The sequence below is a fragment of the Eleutherodactylus coqui genome, chromosome 11, assembly GCF_035609145.1.
Source record: "Eleutherodactylus coqui strain aEleCoq1 chromosome 11, aEleCoq1.hap1, whole genome shotgun sequence".
Taxonomy (NCBI): Eukaryota; Metazoa; Chordata; class Amphibia; order Anura; family Eleutherodactylidae; genus Eleutherodactylus; species Eleutherodactylus coqui.
Window position 1 is genome coordinate 73,661,437 of NC_089847.1, and position 27,078 is coordinate 73,688,514.

Here is a 27,078-nt window from a genome sequence, read left to right on the forward strand (position 1 = left end):
CATTGCTTAATGCACAAACAAATGTGCAATAATATGCTGCACAATTCCATGAAAAAAAGCACATCTGGACCTCATTAGACTAAATAGTCAGGGCGTGTTCGTCTGCTGTGCACAAATGAACATAGTCCGAATGCATAAAAAGTACATTGCAATGTGCTGATATGCTCACAAATCAACCTCGCTCATAGCACTGAAGCGTGAGTATATGCTTATGTGCAGGGGCCCTTAGGCTGCGTTCACACAGATATTATTTATAAGCAGTCACCAGATTTGGGCATATATTTGACTTAGGATCTGCATGGATTCAGTGTAAAATCCGCATCCCATGCATTTGGTAGGTAGTCTTTCCATGAACATATTAGAATTTATGTTGCAGAAAACAAAGAAGTGACATGGCACATCTTGATGTTTAATCTGCTTCAAGATATCTCACATGAATTATTCCCGTCACATGGAGTTAATCTGCATACATATCGATGGCATGTGTAGTTGCAAAGCCGTGGCAGGAATCAGGGGCTCAGCCTCCGATTTCTGTTGAGAATTGTGTGGCAGATCGATGTAGGACATTTCCAGCATGGAAATGCTCATATGAACATACCCAGTCCAGACTTTTCCTGTACTTATTCCACCCTGAATCTAATACAGCTTCCAAATATCTTTATGAAGTCTGTACATCCCATAGAAATACATTATATTGTATCTATATATCTCAAATAACTACATTATACAGATACATTATATGAGAGACTGTGGAAAACGAGAGAAGTAGTTATCAAGCTTCTGTCACATGACATCACATGGTCATTAGTTAATTCTGAAGAACTTTCAGAATCATCCCTGCAAGACATTAAATAATAACATTATAGCTCCATGCAGTTGCCACTAGGGGGAGCTTGGGAATTTTGTGCATATGTTTTATACAGCCCCAATTCCTAAAAAAGTTGGGCAGGACACAGACAGCGATGGTTAACAAATAATTTGAAGACTGCCATTGAAGAAAGACTTGAACATCCAAATCCTGAATGCAGAACAAGGTTTTAGACCAAAGCAAGTGTTTGATCAGTAGGAGTAAAGCTTTAAACATTGAGATGGCAGAATGCTATTAAGATTACAAAGTACCAATAACGTAATACCCTAATTCCCAGTTGGGACGCTGTGTAAAATGTAAAGAAAAAAAGAAGGTAATGATTTGGAAACCATATTTTTTCACAATAGAACCTAGAACACATAGCAGAACTTGAAAATAAGACATTTTTGCTATTTCATTAAAAAAAATTAATTAATTTAGAAATTGATGGCAACAACACATCTTACAAAAGTTGGGATAAGGTTAACAAAAAGCTGGAAAAGTAGGTGGTACTAATGAAAAACATCTGGATGGTCAATTTTCTATTAAGTCACATAACGGTGTATAAAAAGAGCATGTTAAAGAGGCAGGGTCTCTCAGAAGCAAAGATGGTCAGAGGTTAACCAATCTGTGAAAAACTGCATCTAAAAATAGTAGAACAATTCCAGAAAAATGTCCCTTAACGTAAAATTATAAAGATTTTGAATATCCCACCATCTACAGTACATAATCTCATCAAAAGAGAGAAAGAGAAATTCATGTACGCAAGGGACAAGGCTGACGATTAATATTGGATGCTCGAGTTCTATGGGCTTTCAGACAGCACTGCATTAAAAACAGGTATGAATCTGCAAAGCAAATCACTACTTGGGCTCAGGAATACTTCCAGAAATCATTGTCTGTGATCACAGTGTGCCTTGCAATCCGCACATGCTAGTTAAGGCCTTAGTCAGACGGGCGTTTTTGCGCGTTATTTGCGGATCGCATGACGGATGCGCATCCGCAAATCGCATGACCGGTGCCCGAAAATCGCCCGAAAATCTGCTCCTAGCCGCGTTTCATTAGAAACGGGCCGGAGCTGTCCAGCGCATTGCATTCAATGGAGCCGGCAATACAGCGGCTCTATTGAAAGCAATGCGCTGCGGGCGAGTGTGGGATGAATTGTCGGGAAGGGCTTAAATATATAAGCCCTTCCCTGCAATTTATCCAGAAAAGTGTTAAAATAAAAAATATATATATACTTACCTTGTCCCGGCAGACGGCTGTATTGCCCGCTCCATTGAATTCAATGGGCAAACATCGTTCTTCTCTGCCACAGCTGTAACAGCTGTGGCAGAGAAGAATGATTTGTCTTCTATATGTTCTCAATGGGGTCGGCGCTGCTGCCGCCGGCCCCATTGAGCGCATATAGAGAAGAGAACAGGAATCGCAGATCGCAGATAGGTGCGATCTGCGATTTCTGTTCTATAATTTATCGGACGAGCGCATAAAAAGCGCTCATGTGTCCGATACCATTGCAAAGCAATGGTCTTAAAAAATCGCCGGACGCATGCGCATGCGCAAATCACGCAAAAAAACGCCCGTCTGACTAAGGCCTAAAGCTGTATCATGCCAAAAGAAGCCATATATCAATGCAATCCAGAAATGCTGGAAAGCTGTTCTGCGGTCAGATTAATCAAAATTTGAAATTCTTTTTGGGACTGTTGTGCAGCTGGAATCCTACATAACAATGGGACAACATTCCTCTTCCCCAAATCCAGCAATTGTTCTCCTCACTTCCCAGATGTTTACACAATGTTATAAATAGAAGAGGGGATGCTACATGATGGTAGACATGGCCCTGTCCCATCTTTTGTGAGATGCGTTGCTGCCATGAATTTCTAAATGTAATGAAAAAAAGTCTCTTTCACCTTCTGACTGATATTTGTACTTTGTTCTATTGTGAATAAAATATGTTTTTCTAATACTTCCAAATCTAATACTTCCAAATACTTCCGTCATTCATTCGGGGAGAGCTGCCTGTGATTGGCTGAGCACCTCAGCCAATCACATTCAGCTCTTTCTGCAGGCGGGGATTTTAAATCCCTGCCTGCTGATAGATCAGCACCACAGTGCAGGGGACAGCAGGAGAAGACGCGGCTGAGCCAGGGCAGCTGAAGCAAGGAGAGTATCTCTTTTTTTTTTAAAACCACTTTTACTTGATTTTCAGGGAAGGGCTTATATTTAAAGCCGTTCCCTGAAATCAATTGCCGGTAGCAGAATCCTCTACCGCAGCTGTCATGTGTGACAGCTGCGGTAGAGAATTGAAGAATTCCTCTGGTGCATCTGTCACAGATGTGGCAGATGTAGCAGCAGGGAATTCTTTTAACTAGCGGGGACAAAGGAAACATCTGCCGCATGTGGCAGATGTGTTCTTGATCCCTGCAGGGGTCACGGCAGCGATGGAGAGGTAAGTATATATATATTTTTTACACTAAAATGTTTCGTTTTCAGGGAAGGGCTTATATGTAAAGCTCTTCCCTGAAGAAGAATGCAGGGGTGCCGGCAGACCATTGTTTTCAATGGAGCCGACGGCAGCAACCAAGGCTTCATTGAAAACAATGCACGGGCCTGCATTCACGCGAGTTTTTGCACGTACATGGGTGCGCACCTATGTACACACAAAAACACACTCATGTGAAGCCATCCTAAGAGCAGCAGACAGATGTTATTATATAATTTGAAGGGGTTTTCTGACACTAAGATACAGAGGATCTCTGCTCAGGATAGGTTATCAGTATTGGATCCATAGGTGTCTGCTGCTATGGACTCTCGCTGATCATCTGATTGAAGTAACAGCATCTCTTGGTTGAAAATCACAGCCACTTCAGTCCATACCAGCCACAGTGCAGTATATTGTATAGCAACTGTGCTTAGTATTGCAGCTCAATCCCATTCACTTGAATAGGACTAAGCTTCTCTCAGACCATGTGACTAATGAACATGCTTGAGAAGTGACTTTGGCATTCAGTCAGCTGATCGGTGGAGGTCCTGAATGGTCAACTCCCACCAATCTGTTTATTGATGACCTATCCTGAGAATAGGCTATCAATATTTTAGTCTCAGAAAACCCCTTCAACTCCTTGTATACGCAGGTGACTTAGAACTCTGTACAATAAAAAAAAAAATGTAACCTCCGTTTGCTACTAAGAAATAATTCACTGTAAGGTATTATGTATAACACAGAACAATCTGTCAGACTTCTATTATGAAGTGTGGGCCTACGGTTCTTGGTCCCATGTACTCATAGGAATTCACTCCGACACACAGGATTCTCATTTAAGACTGATCTCTTGCCAGCTTTTTCCACTATTGTTGTAGCAAGTACTTCATTACAATACAGTTCGTGCCAACAGTGCAAGTACATAAATGAAACCCTGTTGTCCTGCCAATAACTAAACCACAGCACAGTTCCTAACTCTCAGGTGTTCACAGTGTATTACCACCTCAAACTTCACACATGTTCCTCTACATCTGCATGACTCCTAGAGACTTACATGGCTTCTACTTTTCCAACACTGGCAGCATTTCCTGAGAGGCTCATCCTTCTCTTAATGAGCTCTTCCAGGCAAAGCATAACGAGCTTCATTACCACCACCCAAACTCATGTATGGCTGCATGGATGGAGAGAGAGCCTGTGCTTTTCTTCACCAATTCCAACAAGCAGGTCCTATTTTCGAGTTTTAAAACCAACCCAGTACAAGGAGATATCCGCTCCTCTATTGAACTGACTTTCCTGGTTGTAATGTCATCATCTGACATTTTAGTGGTATAACTATGCTAGTTCAGCAGTTATGTAGTCCTTCAGCAACTGCACTGCTACAATATATTCATTGCAAGATCATAGCTAGATAAATAGATATGAGATAGATAGATAGATAGATAGATAGATAGGAGATAGATAGATAGATAGATAGATAGATAGATAGATAGATTTGAGGTAAATAGACAGAACATTTTTAGGCTTTAACATTGCCCTGTACACTCTAGATCACATGTGTCAAACACAAGGCCCGCGGGCCGAATCCGGCCCGCTGCCTCGTGTTATGTGGCCCGCGGCGTGCCAACGCCGCTCACCACTGCAGCGATTACCAGCTGGGGTGCCACAGCTCCCCGCTGGTAATCGCGCTATTACCGCTGTTCCCGGCGCACACTGACGTCAGTGTGCAGCCAGGATCCTCCTCCCTGAGTCCCCTGCTCTTCAGTTCCACAGGAGAGGACTCAGGGAGGAAGCGTGCCGGGCGCACACACTGACGTCAGTGTGCACCCAGGCCAAGCGCGAGCAGAGGGGGAGCGGCGCTGACTGCAGGGAGCAGGTAAGTATAAGGGTTTGGGGAGGGTTAATATTACTGCTGCGGGGGGGTTAATATTGGTGCTGGAAGGGGTTAATATTACTGCTGCTGGGGGGGGTTAATATTACTGCTGCTGGGGGGGGGTTAATATTACTCCTGCTGGAGGGGTTAATTAATATTACTGCTGCGGGGGGGTTAATATTGGTGCTGGAAGGGGTTAATATTACTGCTGCTGGGGGGGGGTTAATATTACTGCTGCTGGGGGGGGTAATATTACTGCTGCTGGGGGGGGTTAATTAATATTACTGCTTCTGGGGGGGTTAATTAATATTACTGCTGCTGGGGGGGTTAATTAATATTACTGCTGCTGGGGGGATGTTGGGTAATATTACTGCTGCTGGGGGGGCGGTTAATATTACTGCTGCTGGGGGGGGGGGGTAATATTACTGCTGCTTGCAGGGTTAATATTACTGCTGCTGGGAGGGTTAATATTACTGCTGCTGGGGAGGGTTAATATTACTGCTGCTGGGGGGGGGGTTAATATTGCTGCTGGGGATGATGTTGCTGAGGGGTTATTACTAGTGAGGGGGTATATATTACTGTGGGGGTTACTATTACTACTGGGGCCACTGTGGGGGTCGCTATTACTACTGTAGCCACTGTGGGATACCCTGTTACTACTGGGGCCACTGTGGAGCTCGCTATTACTAATGAGGGCGACTGTGGGGGTCAATATTTTTACTGGGGCCACTATGAGAGTCACTATTACTACTGCGACCACTATAGGGGTCATTATTAGGGCTCGTTCACATGGGCGTAATCATATTTCGGTCGCACAAATACGCTGCATATTTGCGCAATCAAAAATCGCTTATGCCTGCATATTTAGGCATGCAAAAAAGAACGCAGATGGGCCCACTGAGATGGTGCGCAAATATGCAGGGAAAACACAGGTTTCCTGAGCATTCACCATGTATTTGCGCGGCCCATTCACTTCAATGGCCTATAGTGGTGCGTAGTACGCAACAAAATGGGTCATGCTGTGTGAAAATATATATCATGTGAATGATCTCATTGAAATCAATGGCTTCTATTCACTGCATATTATGTACGCAAATACGTTGGTGTGAACAGGCCCTTACTGTACTGTCTTACAATCGGCCCTTTGAAGGTCACCAAAAGCCCGATGTGGCCCTCGGTAAAAATGAGTTTGACATCCCTGCTAGAGATGTCTAATGTGTCAATTAAAGAGGATGTCTCACCAACATCACCCCTGCAGGCCATTCTATGTCTTGTTTTCAGAGAAGAAATAATATAACGATTTAGCTAAATATTAAGAGTATTTCGTTAAATAATGACCCACTCTAATTACTACTGTGCTACAGTTAAAAGGGTATTCTGGTAAGGTAAAGTTATTCCCTATCCATATGATAGAACAAGGGGATAACTAGCTGATTGGTGGGGGTCTTACTAGGACGTGCACTTATCACCTGAACTGAGGTTTTGTGCCCTCCTGGGAGATTTGGAAGTTAATAGAGCTTGCTACGACTCCATTCATTTTAATGGGATCACTGGATATAGTGCAAGAGAGTGTAGCTATGATGTTATTTGATACTTCAGCATAATGTGACATTTGGGTACTAAGGGTTTTAATAATCTGGGTGTGTCTGCTCTTCCCCTAAAATCCTGTAATTCCTAGGCAGAGAGGAGATTGAGCAGGCTTCAGAGGGAACACCGGGGATGTCTGTGCTGCAGAGTTGAGGCTGCAGGGGACTGTAGCGCTCAGTTGTGGGCTGCAGCAGTTTTAAGGTCTGAAGTGAAATAGCCGTATCAGAGAAGGGGCAGCCCAGAGACGAAATGTACTTGTGGTTGCTGTCTGTGACACTGCATTCAGGAAGCCATACTACTGATCTACTGGGTCTATTGGTCACTAGAGACTGCAGGTGGAAAGGGGTACCGCTGCTACAACTGGTACAGAAAACATGGACTACAGTCTTTTGGATCAAGTTTCTACTGCAAGCATTGTAAGGCTCTGCATCTATGTTACAATATAGATTGTGTTGGAGATACGTAAGTGAGTTTTGGTCTCAATTATAGCCGAATGAGCACACACGCAGAGAGACAACGGAGGGCTGCGTAGGCCTGCTAACCACAATGCATAAGTCAGCATATGCTGCTTAGTAAAGCGACTAAGGCCTCCCTGTTTACGGTTCAGAGACTTTTTGGAAATTGTTAGCAATTACTCATTCTTTGCTCCAAGACTATCCCTCAGATGCAGCTACGTAACGTGAAGCTTCTGGGCCTCAATGCAAAATCTGCAACAGCGCCACAACTGTAATGCTTTATTCAAAGTACTGGACTCCCTATATAGAGAAGAGAAGCGTTATTGGCCCCACAAGGTTTGTGGGCCCGGGTGCAACTGCATCTCCTATAATTACACCTCCGCTCGGAGGGACTATGTGCAGGAAGCCGCTATTGTTGGGTGAACCCATATTATTCATATGTTTACTAAATATTCGTTGTTGAAGTGTAAACTAATATTGTAGTTAAACAACTGAAATCCTAACTGTGACAATAGTGAGGGATAGTCAGGATTCAGAAGCAGAACTGTATCTGTTAAGTGATTGTCTTCATCTTCTGCACCTGCAGAATCATTTTCCTCCTACAGTTACCTGTTACCATAAATGTTTCCTGGAACCTGTGTCGCCCACCATAACAGCTGCTAACTTCATCTTACCAGAATACCCCTTTTAGATTTTTATTTTTCCTATTTTGTTAGGGGGTTCCTCTGCAGAAAATAAATGTTCAAACTTTAAAGGGAGTCTGTCAGGAAAAATATGCTACTGAACACCTTACCACACATGGTTGGGTATTTGTAGACATTATGACTACTTTCCTTCTGGTCTGCAAATATTGGGTCTTACTGTTAAATACTACCTAGTGCCCTTCCGTAATGTATATCCAAGTGCTTAAAGATGTAAACATGAAAGTAAAGTGAATGAAATAATCAAAATCCAAATTTTACCCTATGAGGGCTCAGTCAGACGAGCGGAAATTCATGCGTTTTTCCGCACGGAAAACAAACCACATTGCGTGTGGAAAACAATCTGCATGACCATGTCCATTGCCACCCATATGTTCTTTTTTTGTAGGTGCGAATTGTTTCCCACAAACGCAGTGTGTTTTTTTTCCGCGCAGAAAAACGCACAAATTACCGCTTGTCTGACTGAGCCCTGAGGAGTGATGAAACTCCCCTACATCTGGGATGACTCAACAGATATCAATATCCAGTTGTTCAAAGTGTTTTGGTTGAAGGCTTGCACCTTCTTTGGTCGTTGCAATGAGATGCGTTGCACCTGTTTCTGTTCCTACCTTATGGAATAAATTTGTGTTTTCTTGACTGACGCCTATAGCTTCTGCTTTTAGTGAATGGATATTGATACCTAATGGGCCATCCTGGATGTAGAGAGGTTGAGCAAGTTTCACCATCCTCTGCGGAGTAAGTTCAGATTTTAATGCTCTCACTTGAGTTTTGTATTTATTCCTCCTACATATTTGAGCGCTTGGATATATACGTTTCTTCTTTTTTCTGCACTACCAACATGACCAATGCTATTTAGGATCTTCAGGGAGCACACAAAATGCTCTCCCATTGTGAATGCCCAAAGGCTGGATAAGGTGTCCAATGTAGAACCTGATTGTTAATTCAAGGCTATCCTGGGCCGTAGACCTGAAGATGATTCCCACCCTCCCCCCTTTTTCATAGAATCATAGACTGGTAGAGTTGGAAGGGACCTCCAGGGTCGTCTGGTCCAACCCCCTGCTCAGTCTAGGATTCACTAAATCATCTCAGACAGATATTTGTCCAGGCTTTGTTTAAACACTTCCATTAAAGGAGAACTCACCACCTCCCGTGGTAACCTGTTCCACTCATTGATCACCCTTACTGTCAGAAAGTTTTTTCTAATATTTAATTTGTGTCTCCTCCCTTTTTATCTGCCATCTCTGGATATGGCATTTAATTGTCAGAGCACTGTGCTTTTAACTCTCGTTTTTCAGCGCCTCCCCTTGGCCGTGATTTGCGGCAACCTTAGGCAATGTTGCTGTAAGCTTCATATCAGGGTGACTGCCATGTTGGTTCTAGAACAAAAGGCATATGCACAAAATTTCAATTGAGCTTACAGTATTGTCACATAAGGCTGACCAATCTATCAAAGCCCAAGGGGAAGCATTAGTGGCAATTACCAGCAAGCACTTACCGGGTCTGGAACCATCTTCGGGGTACTTGCAAAGTAATTTACATATCACAATAAACTACTTTGTCTAAAAGTGCTATGAACAGAAAAAGGTATATGTTCACGTCTGTAAAAATGTCGTACCAAGCGGTGGGAGGTGTTTAGTAGGTATAGTTCTCCTCATGGACTCCCTTTATGTGACCCAAACCAGACAAGATCTTAGGTATACATTGTTATGGTAAAAGTCTTGCTTGCGATATGATTTCACTAAATATGTTGTAAAATCTAAAAAGTTGAGATCAATTGAGAATACATGAATGCTCCCAGCATGCTGGCTGTGCCGATCTTATCATTGCGTGTTCTGTCAGGCAACGGCTTGACTGGTAGCCCTCCCCCTCTCTAACCATAATGCTATTTTTATAAACAACCGCCTTCTCTATCTCTCTATCTGTGCAACATTGCACTCTCTCTTCTCTTTCATCATCTTGCTTTTTAGTCCTCTCTTCCACAGAGACTCTCTGTTTTCCTTCATCTCAATCACTTTCCCAGTCCCCCTCCCTCTTTGTGGTCCCTTGTGGATGTCACCAGCAGTGACACTGACTCTCAGCCTGGGGTCTACTGGTCTATTCATATCCATGGAGGGGGGGGGGGGGACCTCCTCCAGGGGGCTCAGCTGGCTGGATGAACATTAGCCTGAGGTGGTGGTAGTCCAGGGGCAAGGAGGAGGATGAAGGTCACAACAGCAAAACAGAACTGAGAGATAGAGAGTGATGGAGTGTGGATGAAAAGCACATAGCAGAGGGGAAATGATGAAGAAGGGATGCTTGTACATTTCTGTAAAACATTGCTGAAAGTACAATCTGGAAATAAACAATGAGAACAAGAAAAAAATGAATAATACACAAGACTGGGAAATAACAAAATGTGCAGCCGCTCTGTGTCTTTCTATCATTGTGATTTTCCGCTTTCTTATCTCCTTTAGTAATTGTCACATTCGTCTTTTTTTTCTCTCCCTGTTTTCATGCAGAGGATCGTGTGATTGAAGGTGAGTAGCTGCTTGTTTAAATAATATCATATGATACTCCACAGGGATCTGTGATGGAAGGGGTTAGGTATCACTGTGCAAACTTCATCTCTCCCCTCCCTGACTCTTTCTCCAGTTCTTCTCCCAACCATTCACTTTCTCTATCAACCACACTTCTCTTCTTCCCTCTTCTCTGCTCACCCCCTCCCTATTATATTGCTTTCCTTGTCACCTGACTCCTCTGAACATAATAATGAGCAAGCATTATGCAAATTATGTTAATTAGACTTTAATGGGAGAGCACAGGACTGGAAATCAAGAGATGTTTAGGAGAAAGGGAAATAAGGAGGGATGAGCATGACAGAAAAATGAAAAAAAAGTGGCTGAATGGAAGAAGGACTGGTACCTAGAAGACTAAAGAGTACTCAAGGGGATAACATTTGCATTTTGGTACTGATGGAATAACGTTTAAATATGCAGTGAAGGGAGTGGAAGAGATGAGAGAGGGTGAAGATGTAGGAGACAAATTCAACTCAAGAAATGAAGTTTGGAATTGATACACCGAGTAAGGTTACAAACTAGCCAAAAAATGTATTCATTAATCGTTTAGTAGCTCGAGGACCTCTATGCAGACCAGGTACAAAAACGTGTTTCTAATGTCACGTTATATAACAATAATATGTATACCTTATATTGTACAATAATTGTGTTTTCCGGCTAATTCATTTTGTGACTGATTTATAACGGAGTCTCATTGATGGCAGGAATGGCTGTATCCAGTCCCTATTTCAGGAAGAAAAGTGTCAAGAACGTTCATTCTCCATTAAAGTCTATGGAGATAAAGAAATAGACATGTTCTCACAGTTCCTTATATACCTTTCATGTCTGCATGCACAACTTTGTAGCTACTGCCCCAATGACTCGGATAATTTATTTCTTTTTTCATACCCCTCCATATGGGCTCAACTTAGATATAGCTCCCACTATTCTAAATATATCAAGTGGGTGGAGTCAAATTGAGTTATAGTGTGGGGTGAGGACCACCGCCTTGAAACAGTCTCAGCACTGGAAGCAAATTATAAGAAGAGCTCCTATGGTACAATGGCAGGAGTATGAACAAGAGAAAGGCTGCAATGGAGTCAGCAGAGCCATAGTTACCAACCTATACAGCCAGTTCTACTGACGTGAGGACATGACACATCTTTTGTTAACCAAAAACATTTTTCTTACTGCTACTTAGATGTTAGGGACTCTTGGTAAAAGATTTTATAAATGAAGTATTTTTGGATTCGGATGACAAAACTTGCCATAACAACTAACAAAAATGTGATATTTTGATTTCCCTGTTAAAGTCCAATGAGCAATGTAGATATTAAATAAATAATAGGACTACTGTTGATGCAATCCCCTATTTAAAGTGGATTTAAAGTGACCCTGTGGTCCTGGACAAGGATGGCTGCACCACTTCTCTAGTTACCTGATGCACACAATGCATTAGTATGCGCCATTAGTCTAAGACACTACACCTGCTACTTTCGATTGTGCAGTGCTGTCCATGTAAGCAGCACTGACTAGTCAGAGCAGCATGCAGTGCCTTATTCTACCAATGCATGCTAAGTCACAGAGTGCAACAGGTAGTCAGAGAAGTGGTGTGGCCATCTTTGTCCAGGACGGAGGAGGGTTGCTTTAACGTGTAGTTCCACCTTAAGCATTTTTCAACATAGCACAATTGATTCAGTTCTCTATTTCTTTATCTCTCCTGTCTGGTGACAGGTCTGTAGTGACATGATCAGGTCTGGCACCTATCATTGGGCACAGTTCTGGGAACCGTCATTTAGATAAGTATGAATGGGACGAGAGTTACAAATAAAGACTTACTGCTTGTAAAATGGAATGTGTAGCTCTTGACCTGGGCACTAGCAGCATGTACTGTATATTCTCCACATCTTTTAGTGCCCTTTATTCAGATAGCAAGCTGCATATGCCATTTCAGTAAGATGAGGAAATAAATAAATGGACTTTATACGCTAATCTTCTACTGTAGTAAAGACCTATTGCTTTCCATTTTATCGTAAACTCCTTTCTTTCTATCCTGCCTCTGCACTTTTACTGCCCTGAATCATTCTTTTTTATTCTACACCCCAATGGCTCACCAGATCTTCCTCTCCCTTTTCCAGCTCGCTCCCTCACCTCCCTCTGTTTGCTGTCTCTATGCTGTGTTTTACAGATAAGAGTCAGATTCCCTGTGACTTTCAAATGCTCTTCCTTGGACAATAAAAATGGTTGTTCATGTCCACACGGGAAGAGATGGCTTTCAGGATGGTAGATAGATAGCCGTGCATGTCTTCTGTGTGCAAGATATCCGTGAATGCTATTCAAGTCAGTTTTACAGTGCAAAGCAGCTGCCCATGTTCTCTTTGAGGAGCAGTAATGATTATAACCAATTACACATCTAACATACTTAGATAACTGTGCGTTCATCATAGCAATGTCTCAGTGCTTTACCTCAACAATTACCATTTGACAACCACATTTATTTAAGTTGGATTTTACTGCTAAGGAGACAATGGTGGCATATTAACCCCTTCTCACAGCTATTCTTTATGTATGTGTCCTAACTGACTATGCCCCATGAATTCAGGAGTATACCTACAGCCCTAAATTTAAGGACAGATCACACTCCATAGTATTAGCCATTAGAAGGATCAGTCTGACACTGTGTCAGCCCAACTCTCTTGAGGTGACAGCTGAAATAATCAGCTCCCGCTAGCAAAAATGCTAAACACAGCATTCAAAGTGAACATTGTGTTTAGTACTGGGACCTGAATGCAGGAAGGTTCCTTCTCCTGCATTTGGGCCCTTGCCTTGAAAACCCATGCAACTATGAAATGGGGAAGAAGAGCTTCCTGGGAGAACATGAGCAACCTAAAGGTTCTTCTAGCAATCCTCTGTGCATAGATCACTGCTGATAATGATAATGCCCCGAAGAAAGCTAGCAGCACTCAGGTCACGCCACCCCAACATTACATCCTCACATCATGTCTATGCACAGTTGTAGCAAACATTGCCTTAATATTTAATACATTAGGATATAACTCAACTATAATGCCCTACAATGCTGTAAATCAAGTTATCACGATACGTCAGTCATTTAATGATTGCTACAACTGTGAAGTTAAAGGGGTTGTCCCGCGAAAGCAAGTGGGGGTATACACTTCTGTATGGCCATATTAATGCACTTTGTAATGTACATTGTGCATTAATTATGAGCCATACAGAAGTTATCAGAAGTTATTCACTTACCTGTTCCGTTGCTAGCGTCCTCGTCTCCATGGTGCCGTCTAATTTTCAGCGTCTAATCGCCGGATTAGACGCGCTTGCGCAGTCCGGTCTTCTTCTTTTCTGAATGGGGCCGCTCGTGCCGGAGAGCGGCTCCTTGTAGCTCCGCCCCGTCACGTGCCGATTCCAGCCAATCAGGAGGCTGGAATCGGCAATGGACCGCACAGAAGCCCTGCGGTCCACCGAGGGTGAAGATCCCGGCGGCCATCTTCACCAGGTAAGTAAGAAGTCACCGGAGCGCGGGGATTCAGGTAAGCACTCTCCGGTTTTCTTTTTTAACCCCTGCATCGGGGTTTGTCTCGCGCCGAACGGGGGGGCTATTGAAAAAAAAAAAAAACGTTTCGGCGCGGGACAACCCCTTTAAGTTATGCATAACTAAGATGAAAAAAATGCTAAAATTGAAAAAAAAAATGTAAAAACTCAAACTCCACCCTCATAACCCATAACTCAGAATCCTACATAAAATAGACACATATTACATGGTTACCTTGTAGTAATCCATCCATTTAATGCAAAATATATCACCCTAAATTAACACGAATGATTAACCACCACTGTTTTTGGCTCCTTTACCACGTCAAATAATTTTTTGTACACAGGTACTTTGCATCTGTTTATAGATTCCATATAACAGCTAATGATGGGTTACAAGCCAGAATCAATATGGGAACCTTCATCCTCTGGTGTTATATTCTCTATTTATGTTGGCCAAAGATATACATTTGGTGTTGCTGTACATGTGAGATTATATTTTTCTATAAAGTTTTTTTTTGTTAAAATATTTATTTATTTTAACCCATTATCAATGTCTGCCATACATGTATGGCAGATTCCAAATATCATTGTGTATAACAGGCTTGGGATCAGAGATAACTCCAGTCCTGGTAGTTAACCATTTAGATGTCATTAGAAGTTCTGACAGTGGCATTTAAATGGCCTGACAAAGGAAGGGTTCCCCAAAATGGCCCACCCACACCAAAGGATGGCATTCGTTTGTCTTGTGAAGGGCCCCAGGACTGCCATTGATATTTGCCTATTAAGCATTGCCTGTGACAGGGCTTAATAGAATATATGTGGAAGTACAATATTCTGTAATACTGAAGTGATTTCAAGTTCAAGGCGACTCAAAAATAAAAGTAAAAATGAGTAAAATAAATATTTAACACATTAATAACAACACACTTATCGTGCATGGCAAATGCCATGACAAAAATACAGAATAACAAGAGTTGCACTTTGTTGACACCCTGTTGGCAAGACATTTTTTTTATAAAAACGATGAAAGAGTCATATATACCCCTAAATAGTACCAACAGAAACTATAGCTCACTCTGCAAAAAAAATTACCCTCACAGAGCTCTAACAATGGAAAAATAAAGGAGTTATGAGGTCAAAAGATTTTTTTAGGTTGCACAAAAACAAAAAAATACAAATTTGACATCACCGTCATCAAATTATCCATAAACTAAAAACAACATGACCTTTTCACTGCATAATGAACACCACTAAAGCAAGCCCCCCCCCCACCACCACCACCACCACCACCTTAAAAATTTGTCAAAAAAAATGTTTTTCCTATTTTAAGTGAAAAAACAAAAATGGTTGCAGTGGGACAGAGTTACATAGTAAACATAGTGTGTAAGGCTGAAAAAGAGATACGTCCATTTTTGAATATCTTCATCACATTTGCTATGCGCCAATCCAGTGGAACAGACCCCATCATTATAGAGTCCTTAAATTTAGGAAACAATAGTCTGTCTATCACATTACCTAATTTCCTGAAAACCCAGGGATGTATGCCATCAGAACCTGGCGATTTGTCTATTTTAATCTTTTTAAGGTGGCTCTGCACTTCTTTCTGGAATAGAGTAGTGAGATTTAATTAATTAAGAGTTTACTTTATCACTCTGCATTTCATCTGACATTTCATTTCCTGAGTAAATAGAATGGCGAAAAGGTATTTAACAGGTTTGATCTCTCCTCATCATCCTCTACATTTCTTCCCTCATTACTTTTTAAAGGGCCAACACTTTCCATTTTAATCTTTTTACTTTTTATATAGTTAAAGAACAGTATAAGGTTAATTTTACTCTATTTGGCAATATGTGTCTTTGCTGCTTTTATTTGCTTTTTACATAATGTATTTTTTCTTATAGGTTTTAGTGCTTCTTCACTGCCTTCTTATTTTAGTAATTTAACTGCTTTCTATTTGTCTTTTATATTCCCCTTTACATCTTTATTGAGCCAAATTTTTTTTTTCCTATTCCTGACCCTCTTATTCCTGTAAGGTATGAACAGCTCACATTGAAGATGCTTTTAAACATTTCCCATTTGTTGTCTAAATTCTTAATTATGAGTTCATTGTCCTAGTCAATAAGACTAAAGACATCTCTGAGCTGATCCAACAAAACACCCTATTGAAAGACAAATAGAAATTTATTATAATATAGGCACTATTTCCCAGGTAACCCCCTGCCCTACACTTGAGTAGTTTGCCTTAGCGAGTATGCTCGCTCATCTCTATTAATTACTGCCATACTGCCAGTTCTAACTTTACTAACCCCTCCCACTGCTCCACCCCCATTTTCATTACTTAGTACCAAATCCCTCTCTATATTATATTCCTCTCTATTTCTCTGGTTTCCCTTGCCCCAGTGCCTAGTTCAAACACTCTTTCAACCTTCTAGCCATGTTCTCCCCCAGCGAAGCTGCACGCTCCTTGATAGAACCTGCAGCCAACAGCAAAGTCAGTGCAGTTCTCAAAGAACCCACAGCCCCCATTCCTACACCATCTCTTGAGTCATTTGTTTACCTCCCTAATCTCCCGCTGGCTTTCTGGTGGGGCACATTGTACAGGTAGTATTTCAGAACATACTACTTTGGAGGTACTTGCCCTAAGGTTAAATCCTAGGTCCCTGAAATTGTTTTTAAAGACCTTCCCCCTGCCTCTAACTTTATCGTTGGTGCCAATGTACACTATGACCACTGGATCCTCATCAGCCCCTCCTAGTTTTGTCAACCCGATCTGCGATGTGTCAAACTCGTGTGCCAGGAAGAGAGCACACTGTTTGATAATCCGGTCCTTTGTGGTAGATTTCCCTGTCTGTCCCCCTAATAATTGAATCTCCCACTACCAGAACGTGTCTAGCGTGCCCTGCACTCCTATTCCCCTTCTTACTGGAGCACAAAAATACCCCTGGCAGTCAGAGGCCATGTCATGCTGCAGCAGTGCTAATCCTATAATGGCATTCTCCACATCTGCCCACCTTTTCGAGCATGTTAGGGTGTGCCAGTTCAGGTCTAGCCTCCCTGGATCTCTCCCCTCTACCCCTGCATCTAACTGTTACCCAGCTAGCCGCCTTCTCATCCTGCTCTCCCATGCTATCATCCACTCCACATCTACCCCAACAAGTTTCTGCTCACTAAGCAGCCAACTCCTTTCCAGTTTGTCAATGGATCTCAATGTTTCAAGCTGTGCATTCAGATCCAGAATCAGGGCTTCCAAACGTGCAATATGCTGTCATCTCATACACCAATATGCACCCTGGAACGGCTATTCTAGGACTGCATACATCGTAGAAGATGTACACATTACAGTATTGTCAATCATGCAGCATATTATAAATGGGGATGGTACAGATAAAAATCACATAATATATACAAGTAAAAACAGTAAATAGATATAATTGACTCCCTTCTAAAGTCCCCAAATCTAAAGTCTCACACACAATTGAAACAAACCGAACTTTAAATCAAACCACACTCTCAGCTTGCATACTTTTGTTTGCTTTAAAAAGACTTGGTCACCATCTTTTGACAAAGACCCTTATTTCCTTTGGTCGAAACATTTGCTGCTAGGTGTGGTGGATAAATAAAAGTTTATCCATTAAATTGTACCGCTTGATGCTGCTGTGGATTATTTCTTCAGCTGGGATTACTTTGTTTGGATCAAGAGTCCTGATCCAGTTCCTTGGCGTGTATAACTCGATACCTCCCCGCTGTGGTGATTAAGGTGTGCTATTGGGACCGTCACAAATATGGATATTACTGTGCACAGTGAGAGAGCTGCCAATCATTGGCTAGAGGATGGGGAGAGTGTGGCCAGTCTGCAGCTCATGCATATGTAGGCCTAGTTCTGTGCATGTGCTGCTACAAGAAAAAATTGGAAGTTTCTACTAAACTACTGCACAGATACACACAGCAGACCTATTATTGTAATCAGTGTGACAGACACTACCTTATGGTGCTGTCAGTGAGGGCTGCACAAAGATGGTGACAGATCCCTTTTAAATAGCTCTTTTCAGCAGTAACTCCTCCAATGAATCCTCTGTTTGGAAAGGTTAAATAAAGATAAACCTCCTACAAAAGTTGACACATAGAGATAAAATATATCCAAAACTATCATCTTTATTAATACATTAATATTAAAACTTCATTTCAAAAATACATGGGACGGCATGCAGAGCCTTAATTATTGTATACTCATATGGATATTAATTCTCAACATAGCCTGTCATTTCATATGTACATATCTAAATTAAATACATAGTGGCATTAACAGAGAAAGCTAATTATACAAAGAACTTCATACAATGCAAATCGCTCCCAATTACCAATGCTTGTTTTGCGTATTTCTCCTTCTGGAGGAAGCAAGATGCGAAACATGTGTTGGGGATAAGTCCCTTTTATTCTTTTGCATGCGGCTAGCCTTTATAGAGGCATTTTATATCTCATATTGCGGAGTGCTGTCCTCATCACTGTTTGTATACTGATTGCGGGCAGAAACACCAAGGTTAGCTCTATTGAATGATAATGGGATCAACTCACGTGTGGATCTGCTTCACTCCCACAACACATCTGCAACAGAAATCTGAGCATCAGCCTTGGATTTCTGCCATGGAAATATGCATCATATTTTTAAGATGATTTGTGAATATATCCTTATGTTCCAAGTTTTGAAGCCACCTAAATAGTCTATGGATAAATATCTGTATTAACATTAGTTATAAATGTAGAAATGTGTTTGCTAGGCAGAAGAACGCCTAGCAGCCACCCACCAAAATTACTTTCATTAACTCTGAAAAACTCCCCTTCTAAATCCAGCATTTTAATTACTGTTTCCTAAATAACATAAGATGCTTGGTCTGGTTCAGGGTATGTGAGAAAATGCTCATTTTGACATACTTGGTATTGCACCAAGTACCAAATAGTGTGAAGAAGACAATAGATAAGTAGTGGTTCTATTCTTGTGGATCATTTACTATGGAGAAGAGTTGAGAGCTGCTATCAGTCAACATTTTTTATCTACTTATTCTGGACAAGTTGCTCATAATGTTAAACATTTGCTTTTAACAATGTAGTTATACTAATTTATAGTCTTATATGGCCAAATGTTGAGCACATGGTTATTATAGTCTTAAAACTCCTGTCATCAATAAATGTATCATATGATTAAAAATGCAAGAAGAAAATAAATTTGCTTTTGACTGCATCTCTAACATGTGGCTAGGTCTCAATCGCAAGTAAGAATTAAATAGAACAAAAACAACATTCACAGCATGCATGGAAAAATGAATGAGACAGTTTTAATATTTCTATGAATTAAACTAAGCAATTCAAATATGTCCCCTGACTGAAGGTAAGGCAGAATAAACATGGAACAGAGGGGCAATATAGTAGCAACTGGGAAACTAAAAATACCCAGAGTGGTTTTCACAATAACAAATCTCAGTTGAAGAAAAGTCATGTACATTTTAAGACCTTATATTATTTAGGCTCTGAATATAACGTATCAGGGGCCAAATATTTATTTGTCCATCAGATATGTGGCAAACAGATAAAACATTAATATGCAACTCAAGCATATAAGGTCAACTCTTAGCTCTTCCTTTTGAAATACAAGAAAATAGGCATTAATTATAAACCAGAAAGCTGAATATAAATGATGAAACCATGATATTTTTTGTTGTTGGCCTCATGAATGCTGTCATACTTATGTACTACAGCAATAAATATATACAGTAAGTTATTTATAGAATGTTTCCATTTCTGTGTCACATGAAAGCCTACAAGCCTTGATCATTCTTATGACACATACCCTGGATATTTTGAAGGCTTTTAATTAGCCGCTGTAGCTCAGCTGGTAACTTTGCTGACTTTGACACATAGTCCGAAGCTGGAATGCCTGGTCCAATTCCTGTGTCAGCTTGTTGCAATAAATTTACTAACAAAATCTAGTGATCTGTGACTAAGTGGTATTATTTCCACTTCTCTTAACTCCTAGTTGTTGCATTGCTACAAGACTAGACTAAAGATGCCAGTCCAAGATATGTTTACAGTATGTACAAATTCCACCACCAGTACATAGAGACTTATAGCAAAAGGAAAACCTTCACAGTTTGAGGCATACCTGATTTATACTGCAAAGTGCTTGGAATTTATCAAAATGAACTTCAAAAGGTGTTTCAAAATAAAACATTTTTGAAAAGGAGAGTAACTGATAGTGAAACTAATGTATGTAATATAATATAGCCACTGACTTCTAGGCATCTTATAAAACCATTTAAGAAGGATGGTTTGGTGCCACTGACTATAGTAGCTTCTCGTTTGCTTTATTTGAACAGTACCTCAGACTTAAGGTATTGGCTTTTAAATTACAGAAAACATTACCAGATTTTTTACCTTTCCTTACATGTGGAGTAGAGGGGATTTCAACATTGATATAAGAAAGGATTACTTATAGTTAGAGCAGTCAAACTATGGAATGCGTTACCTATAGAAACGGTATTAAAAGTTATCCCAACTATAGCCATGAATGCACACCCAGAGAGGCAATCAAAATTGGGATTATTTTCCCTGGAAAAAAGACAATCAAGGGACAACCAAATAACTATGTATAAATACATTAGGGGACAATACAAGGATCTCTTGCATGATCTGTTTATACGCAGGACTGCAATGGTAACAAGAGGGCATCCTCTATGTTTAAAAGAAAGCAAGTTTCAACACCAACATAGTAGGGGGTTCTTTACTGTAAGAGCAGTGAAACTGTGAAACTCTCTGTCTGAGGATGTTGTGATGGCAAAATCCACAGAGGAGTTTAAGAGGGGACTAGATGTCTTTCTAGAACACTATAATATTACAGGATATAGACATTAGGTGATCAGCAGGGTTGTTTATCTCAAATGTTAATCCAGGGATTACTCTGGCTACCATTATGGAGTCAGGAAGGATTTTTTTCCTCCATAGGAGCTAATTGGCTCGCTGTTTTTTTTTTGTCTTCCTCTGGACCAACAAGGGGGAGGTTAAAACAGGCTGAACTAGATGGACATTGTCTTCGTTCAGCCTAACATACTATTTTACTATGTATGAATGATACTACATGGGTTTTCTAGGATTATAATATTAATAACCTATCCTTAGGATAGGCCAACTATATCAGATCCAAATCTCTTGATACCCCTGCTAGTTAGCTGTTCGAAGGGACTTTAATACCTGGGCAAGTGCTGTGGCCTCTTCATTGTTTTCATTGCTTTGTACATCTGCTCATCATTAGAGATGAGCGAACGCGTTCGTCCGAGCTTGATATTCGTGCGAATATTAGGGTGTTCGGGATGTTCGTTATTCGTGACGAACACCATGCGGTGTTCTGGTTACTTTCACTTCCTTCCCTGAGACGTTAGCGCGCTTTTCTGGCCAATTGAAAGACAGGGAAGGCATTACAACTTCCCCCTGCAACGTTTAAGCCCTATACCACCCCCCTGCTGTGAGTGGCTGGCGAGATCAGGTGTTCGCCTAATATAAAAGTCGGCCCCTCCCGCGGCTCGCCTCAGATGCGGTGTGAGTTAGATGAGGGACAGTGCTGTTTATACCGGAGCTGCTGTAGGGAAAGAATTGGTAGTTAGTGTAGGCTTCAAGACCCCCCAAAGGTCCTTATTAGGGCCACTGATAGCTGTGTGTTGGCTGCTGTTAGCAGTGGGATTTTTTTTTTTCTCAAAGTCGCCTCTGCAGACCGTTGCACCTGGCATTAGGGACAGAAGTGCTGCATAGGCAGGGAGAGTGTTAGGAGTGAGTGTAGCCTTCAAGAACCTCAACGGTCCTTTCTAGGGCCATATTTATCCGTGTGCAGTACTGTCCAGGCTGCTGTTGGCTGTGCTGCATTTTTTTTGGGCTTCTCAAAATCGCCTCTGCAGAGCATTCCACCCTCCATTGATACTGCAGGGAAAGAATTGTATAGGCAGGGCCACAACACAGTTATTATTCATAGAATATACGCAGTGCTGCCTGTTGGTGGGAAAAACCTGAAAACAAATCTATTTGTCCAGCCTCTGTCCGTCCTAACGCCTGTGGACACGTGTGAGCTGCGTGAAAAACATTGCTAAATCATACGCACCCAGCTACGCTTTACTGCTGGCTTCGCCATTTGCTTTCCTTAATTGGGAAAAAAAATACCTGCTCTGCCACAGTTAATAACTCTGCTACCCTCACGTTCTGTGACACATAAGCAGGGACACAGCGCAGTTATTAAACTTCTCAGGTTCATTGAATATACGCAGTGCTGCCTGTTGGTGGGAAAAAACTGAAAAGAAATCTATTTGTCCAGCCTGTGTCCGTCCTTACGCCTGTGGAGACGTGTGAGCTGCGTGAAAAACATTGCTAAATCATACGCAGCCAGCTACGGTTTACTGCTGGGTTCGCCATTTGCTTTCCTTAATTGGGAAAAAAAATACCTGCTCTCCAAGAGTTATAATAACTCTGCTACCCTCACGTTCTGTGACACATAAGCAGGGACACAGCGCAGTTATTAAACTTCGCAGGTTCATTGAATATACGCAGTGCTGCCTGTTGGTGGGAAAAAACTGAAAAGAAATCTATTTGTCCAGCCTGTGTCCGTCCTTACGCCTGTGGAGACGTGTGAGCTGCGTGAAAAACATTGCTAAATCATACGCAGCCAGCTACGCTTTACTGCTGGCTTCGCCATTTGCTTTCCTTAATTGGGAAAAAAAATACCTGCTCTCCAAGAGTTATAATAACTCTGCTACCCTCACGTTCTGTGACACATAAGCAGGGACACAGCGCAGTTATTAAACTTCGCAGGTTCATTGAATATACGCAGTGCTGCCTGTTGGTGGGAAAAAACTGAAAAGAAATCTATTTGTCCAGCCTGTGTCCGTCCTTACGCCTGTGGAGACGTGTGAGCTGCGTGAAAAACATTGCTAAATCATACGCAGCCAGCTACGCTTTACTGCTGGCTTCGCCATTTGCTTTCCTTAATTGGGAAAAAAAATACCTGCTCTGCCACAGTTAATAACTCTGCTACCCTCACGTTCTGTGACACATAAGCAGGGACACAGCGCAGTTATTAAACTTAGATAATTCATTCACTAGAGGCAGTGGGGCCTTTCGTTTTCCAAAAAGGGCAAAAATTATATTTGGCCTGCAGTCTTGCGCCAATTTATTTCCTGCCTGGGAAATCTAATCACTGGTAATACAGCATGCTGAGGGGTAGGGGTAAGCCTAGAGGACGTGGACGTGGACGTGGCCGAGGACGCGGAGGGCCAAGTGAGGGTGTGGGCACAGGCCAAGCTCCTGATCCAGGTGTGTCGCAGCTGTCTGCTGCGCGATTAGGAGAGAGGCACGTTTCTGGCGTCCCCACATTCATCGCCCAATTAATGGGTCCACGCGGGAGACGGTTATTAGAAAATGAGCAGTGTGAGCAGGTCCTGTCCTGGATGGCAGAAAGTGCTTCGAGCAACCTATCGTCTACCCGCAGTTCTGCGCCGTCCACTGCTGCCAATCCGAATCCTCTGTCTGCTGCTCCTCCTTCCTCCCAGCCTCCTCACTCCACTACAATGACACCTGCTCAGGAGCGGGAACACTCCCAGGAACTGTTCTCGGGCCCCTGCTTAGATTGGGCAGCAGCGGTTCCTCTCCCACCAGAGGAGTTTATCGTCACTGATGCCCAACCATTCGAAAGTTCCCGGGGTCCGGGGGAAGAGGCTGGGGACTTCCGCCAACTGTCTCAACAACTTTCTGTGGGTGAGGAGGACGATGACGATCAGACACAGTTGTCTTGCAGTGAGGTAGTAGTAAGGGCAGTAAGTCCCAGGGAGCAGCGCACAGAGGATTCGGAGGAAGAGCAGCAGGACGATGAGGTGACTGACCCCACCTGGTGTGCAACGCTTACTCAGGAGGACAGGTCTTCAGAGGGGGAGTCAAGGGCATCAGCAGGGCAGGTTGCAAGAGGCAGTGCGGTGGCCAGGGCCAGGGGTAGAGGCAGGGCCAGACCGAATAATCCACCAAGTGTTTCCCAAAGCGCCCCCCCGCGCCATGCCACCCTGCAGAGGCCGAGGTGCTCTAAGGTCTGGCAGTTTTTCACAGAGACGCCTGACGACCGACGAACAGTGGTGTGCAACCTTTGTTGCGCAAAGCTCAGCCGGGGAGCCAACACCAACAGCCTCACCACCACCACCATGCGCAGACATATGATGGCCAAGCACCCCACAAGGTGGGACGAAGGCCGTTCACCGCCTCCGGTTTGCACCCCTGCCTCTCCCCCTGTGCCCCAACCTGCCACTGAGATGCAACCCCCCTCTCAGGACACAGGCACTACCGCCTCATGGCCTGCACCCACACCCTCATCTCCGCTGTCCTCGGCCCCATCCAGCAGTGTAGTTCAGCGCACCGTTCAGCCGTCGCTTGCGCAAGTGTTCGAGCGCAAGCGCAAGTACGCCGCCACGCACCCGCACGCTCAAACGTTAACCGTCCGCATCGCAAAATTCATCAGCCTTGAGATGCTGCCGTATAGGGTTGTGGAAACGGAGTCCTTCAAAAGTATCATGGAGGCGGCGGCCCCGCGCTACTCAGTTCCCAGTCGCCACTACTTTTCCCGATGTGCCGTCCCAGCCCTGCACGACCACGTCTCCCGCAACATTGTGCGCGCCCTCACCAACGCGGTTACTGCCACGGTCCACTTAACTACGGACACGTGGACAAGCACAGGCGGGCAGGGCCACTACATCTCCCTGACGGCACATTGGGTGAATTTAGTGGAGGCTGGGACAGAGTCAGAGCCTGGGACCGCTCACGTCCTACCCACCCCCAGAATTGCGGGCCCCAGCTCGGTGGTGGTATCTGCGGAGGTGTATGCTTCCTCCACTAAAGCACCCTCCTCCTCCTCCTCCTCCTCTGTCTCACAATCAAGATGTGTTAGCAGCAGCATGTCGCCAGCAGTCGGTGTCGCGCGGTGTGGCAGCACAGCGGTGGGCAAGCGTCAGCAGGCCGTGCTGAAACTACTCAGCTTAGGCGATAAGAGGCACACGGCCCACGAACTGCTGCAGGGTCTGACACAGCAGACCGACCGCTGGCTTGCGCCGCTGAGCCTCCAACCGGGCATGGTCGTGTGTGACAACGGCCGTAACCTGGTGGCGGCTCTGCAGCTCGGCAGCCTCACGCACGTGCCATGCCTGGCCCACGTCTTTAATTTGGTGGTTCAGCGGTTTCTGAAAAGCTACCCACGCTTGTCAGACCTGCTCGTAAAGGCGCGCCGGCTCTGCGCACATTTCCGCAAGTCCCACACGGACGCTGCCACCCTGCGCACCCTGCAACATCACTTTAAGCTGCCAGTGCACCGACTGCTGTGCGACGTGCCCACACGGTGGAACTCTACGCTCCACATGTTGGCCAGGCTCTATGAACAGCGTAGAGCTATAGTCGAATACCAACTCCAACATGGGCGGCGCAGTGGGAGTCAGCCTCCTCAATTCCTTTCAGAAGAGTGGGCCTGGTTGGCAGACATCTGCCATGTCCTTGGTAATTTTGAGGAGTCTACCCAGGTGGTGAGCGGCGATGCTACAATCATTAGCGTCACCATTCCTCTGCTATGCATCTTGAGAAATTCCCTGCAAACCATAAAGGCAGCTGCTTTGCGCTCGGAAACGGGGGCGGGGGAAGACAGTATGCCGCTGGATAGTCAGGGCACCCTCCTGTCTATTTCACAGCGCGTACAGGAGGAGGAGGAGGATGAGGAGGAGGGGGAAGAGACAGCTTGGCCCGCTGCTGACGGTACACCGGCTGATTGCCTGTCATCCTTTCAGCGTGTATGGCCTGAGGAGGAGGAGGAGGAGGAGGATCCTGAAAGTGATCTTCCTAGTGAAGACAGCCATGTGTTGCGTACAGGTACCCTGGCACACATGGCTGACTTCATGTTAGGATGCCTTTCTCGTGACCCTCGCGTTGCACGCATTCTGGCCACTACGGATTACTGGGTGTACACACTGCTCGATCCACGGTATAAGGAGAACCTGCCCACTCTGATTCCCGAAGAGGAAAGGGGTTCGAGAGTGTTGCTATACCACAGGACCCTTGCGGACAAGCTGATGGTAAAATTCCCAGCCGACAGCGCTAGTGGCAGAAGGCGCAGTTCCGAGGGCCATGTTGCAGGGGATGTGCGTAGATCGAGCAGCATGTACATCCCAGGCAGTGCAACAGTCTTTAAGGGCCTGGCCAGCTTTATGGCTCCCCACCAAGACTGTGTCACCGCTCCCCAGTCACGGCTGAGTCGGCGGGAGCACTGCAAAAGGATGGTGAGGGCGTACGTAGCGGATCGCACGACCATCCTTGGTGACGCCTCTGCCCCCTACAACTACTGGGTGTCGAAGCTGGACACGTGGCCTGAACTAGCCCTGTATGCCCTTGAGGTGCTTGCTTGTCCTGCGGCTAGCGTGTTGTCGGAGAGGGTGTTTAGTGCGGCTGGGGGAATCATCACCGATAAGCGTAGCCGCTTGTCAACCGACAGTGCCGACAGGCTAACACTCATCAAGATGAACAAAGGCTGGATTTCGCCAGACTTCTGTTCTCCACCAGCGGACAGCAGCGATACGTAAGCAATACGTAGGCTGCACCCGCGGATGGAAGCTACGTTCTCTCTCACCATCCAAAACGGGGACATTTGTGCTTCATCAATCTGTGTCTAATATTCCTCCTCCTCCTCCTCCTGCTCCTCCTCCTGAAACCTCACGTAATCACGCTGAACGGGCAATTTTTCTTAGGGCCACAAGGCTCACTCAAATAATTTTTCAGAACAATTTTTATAAGTTTCAATTAGCTTAAAAGCGTTGGAACTTTAACTTGAACCAATTTTTCGTTACACTGGGCTGCCTCCAGGCCTAGTTACCACTTAAGCCACATTAACCAAAGCGATTAATGGGTTTCACCTGCCCTCTTGGCTGGCCATGGCCAATTTTTGGGATGTACATTAGTACTGTTGATACAGCAATTTTTGTGGGCCCTCGCCTACAGTGT

At 43.7% G+C, this 27,078-nt stretch overlaps 1 protein-coding gene across 10 annotated transcripts in view; it reads left to right on the forward strand.

Annotated features, from left to right (window-relative positions):
- The window catches only part of NRXN2 (neurexin 2), a 693,278-nt gene that overhangs the window by 8,459 nt on the left and 657,741 nt on the right, over positions 1-27,078 (forward strand). For 8 of the 10 annotated variants that reach the window (XM_066582621.1, XM_066582619.1, XM_066582620.1 and 5 more), the window contains exon 2: positions 10,441-10,458. The exons of the other annotated variants lie outside the window; for them this stretch is intronic. In XM_066582621.1, the coding sequence (XP_066438718.1) occupies positions 10,441-10,458 (18 nt within the window). The remainder of the gene's footprint in view (positions 1-10,440; positions 10,459-27,078) is intronic. 10 annotated transcript variants of the gene reach the window in all.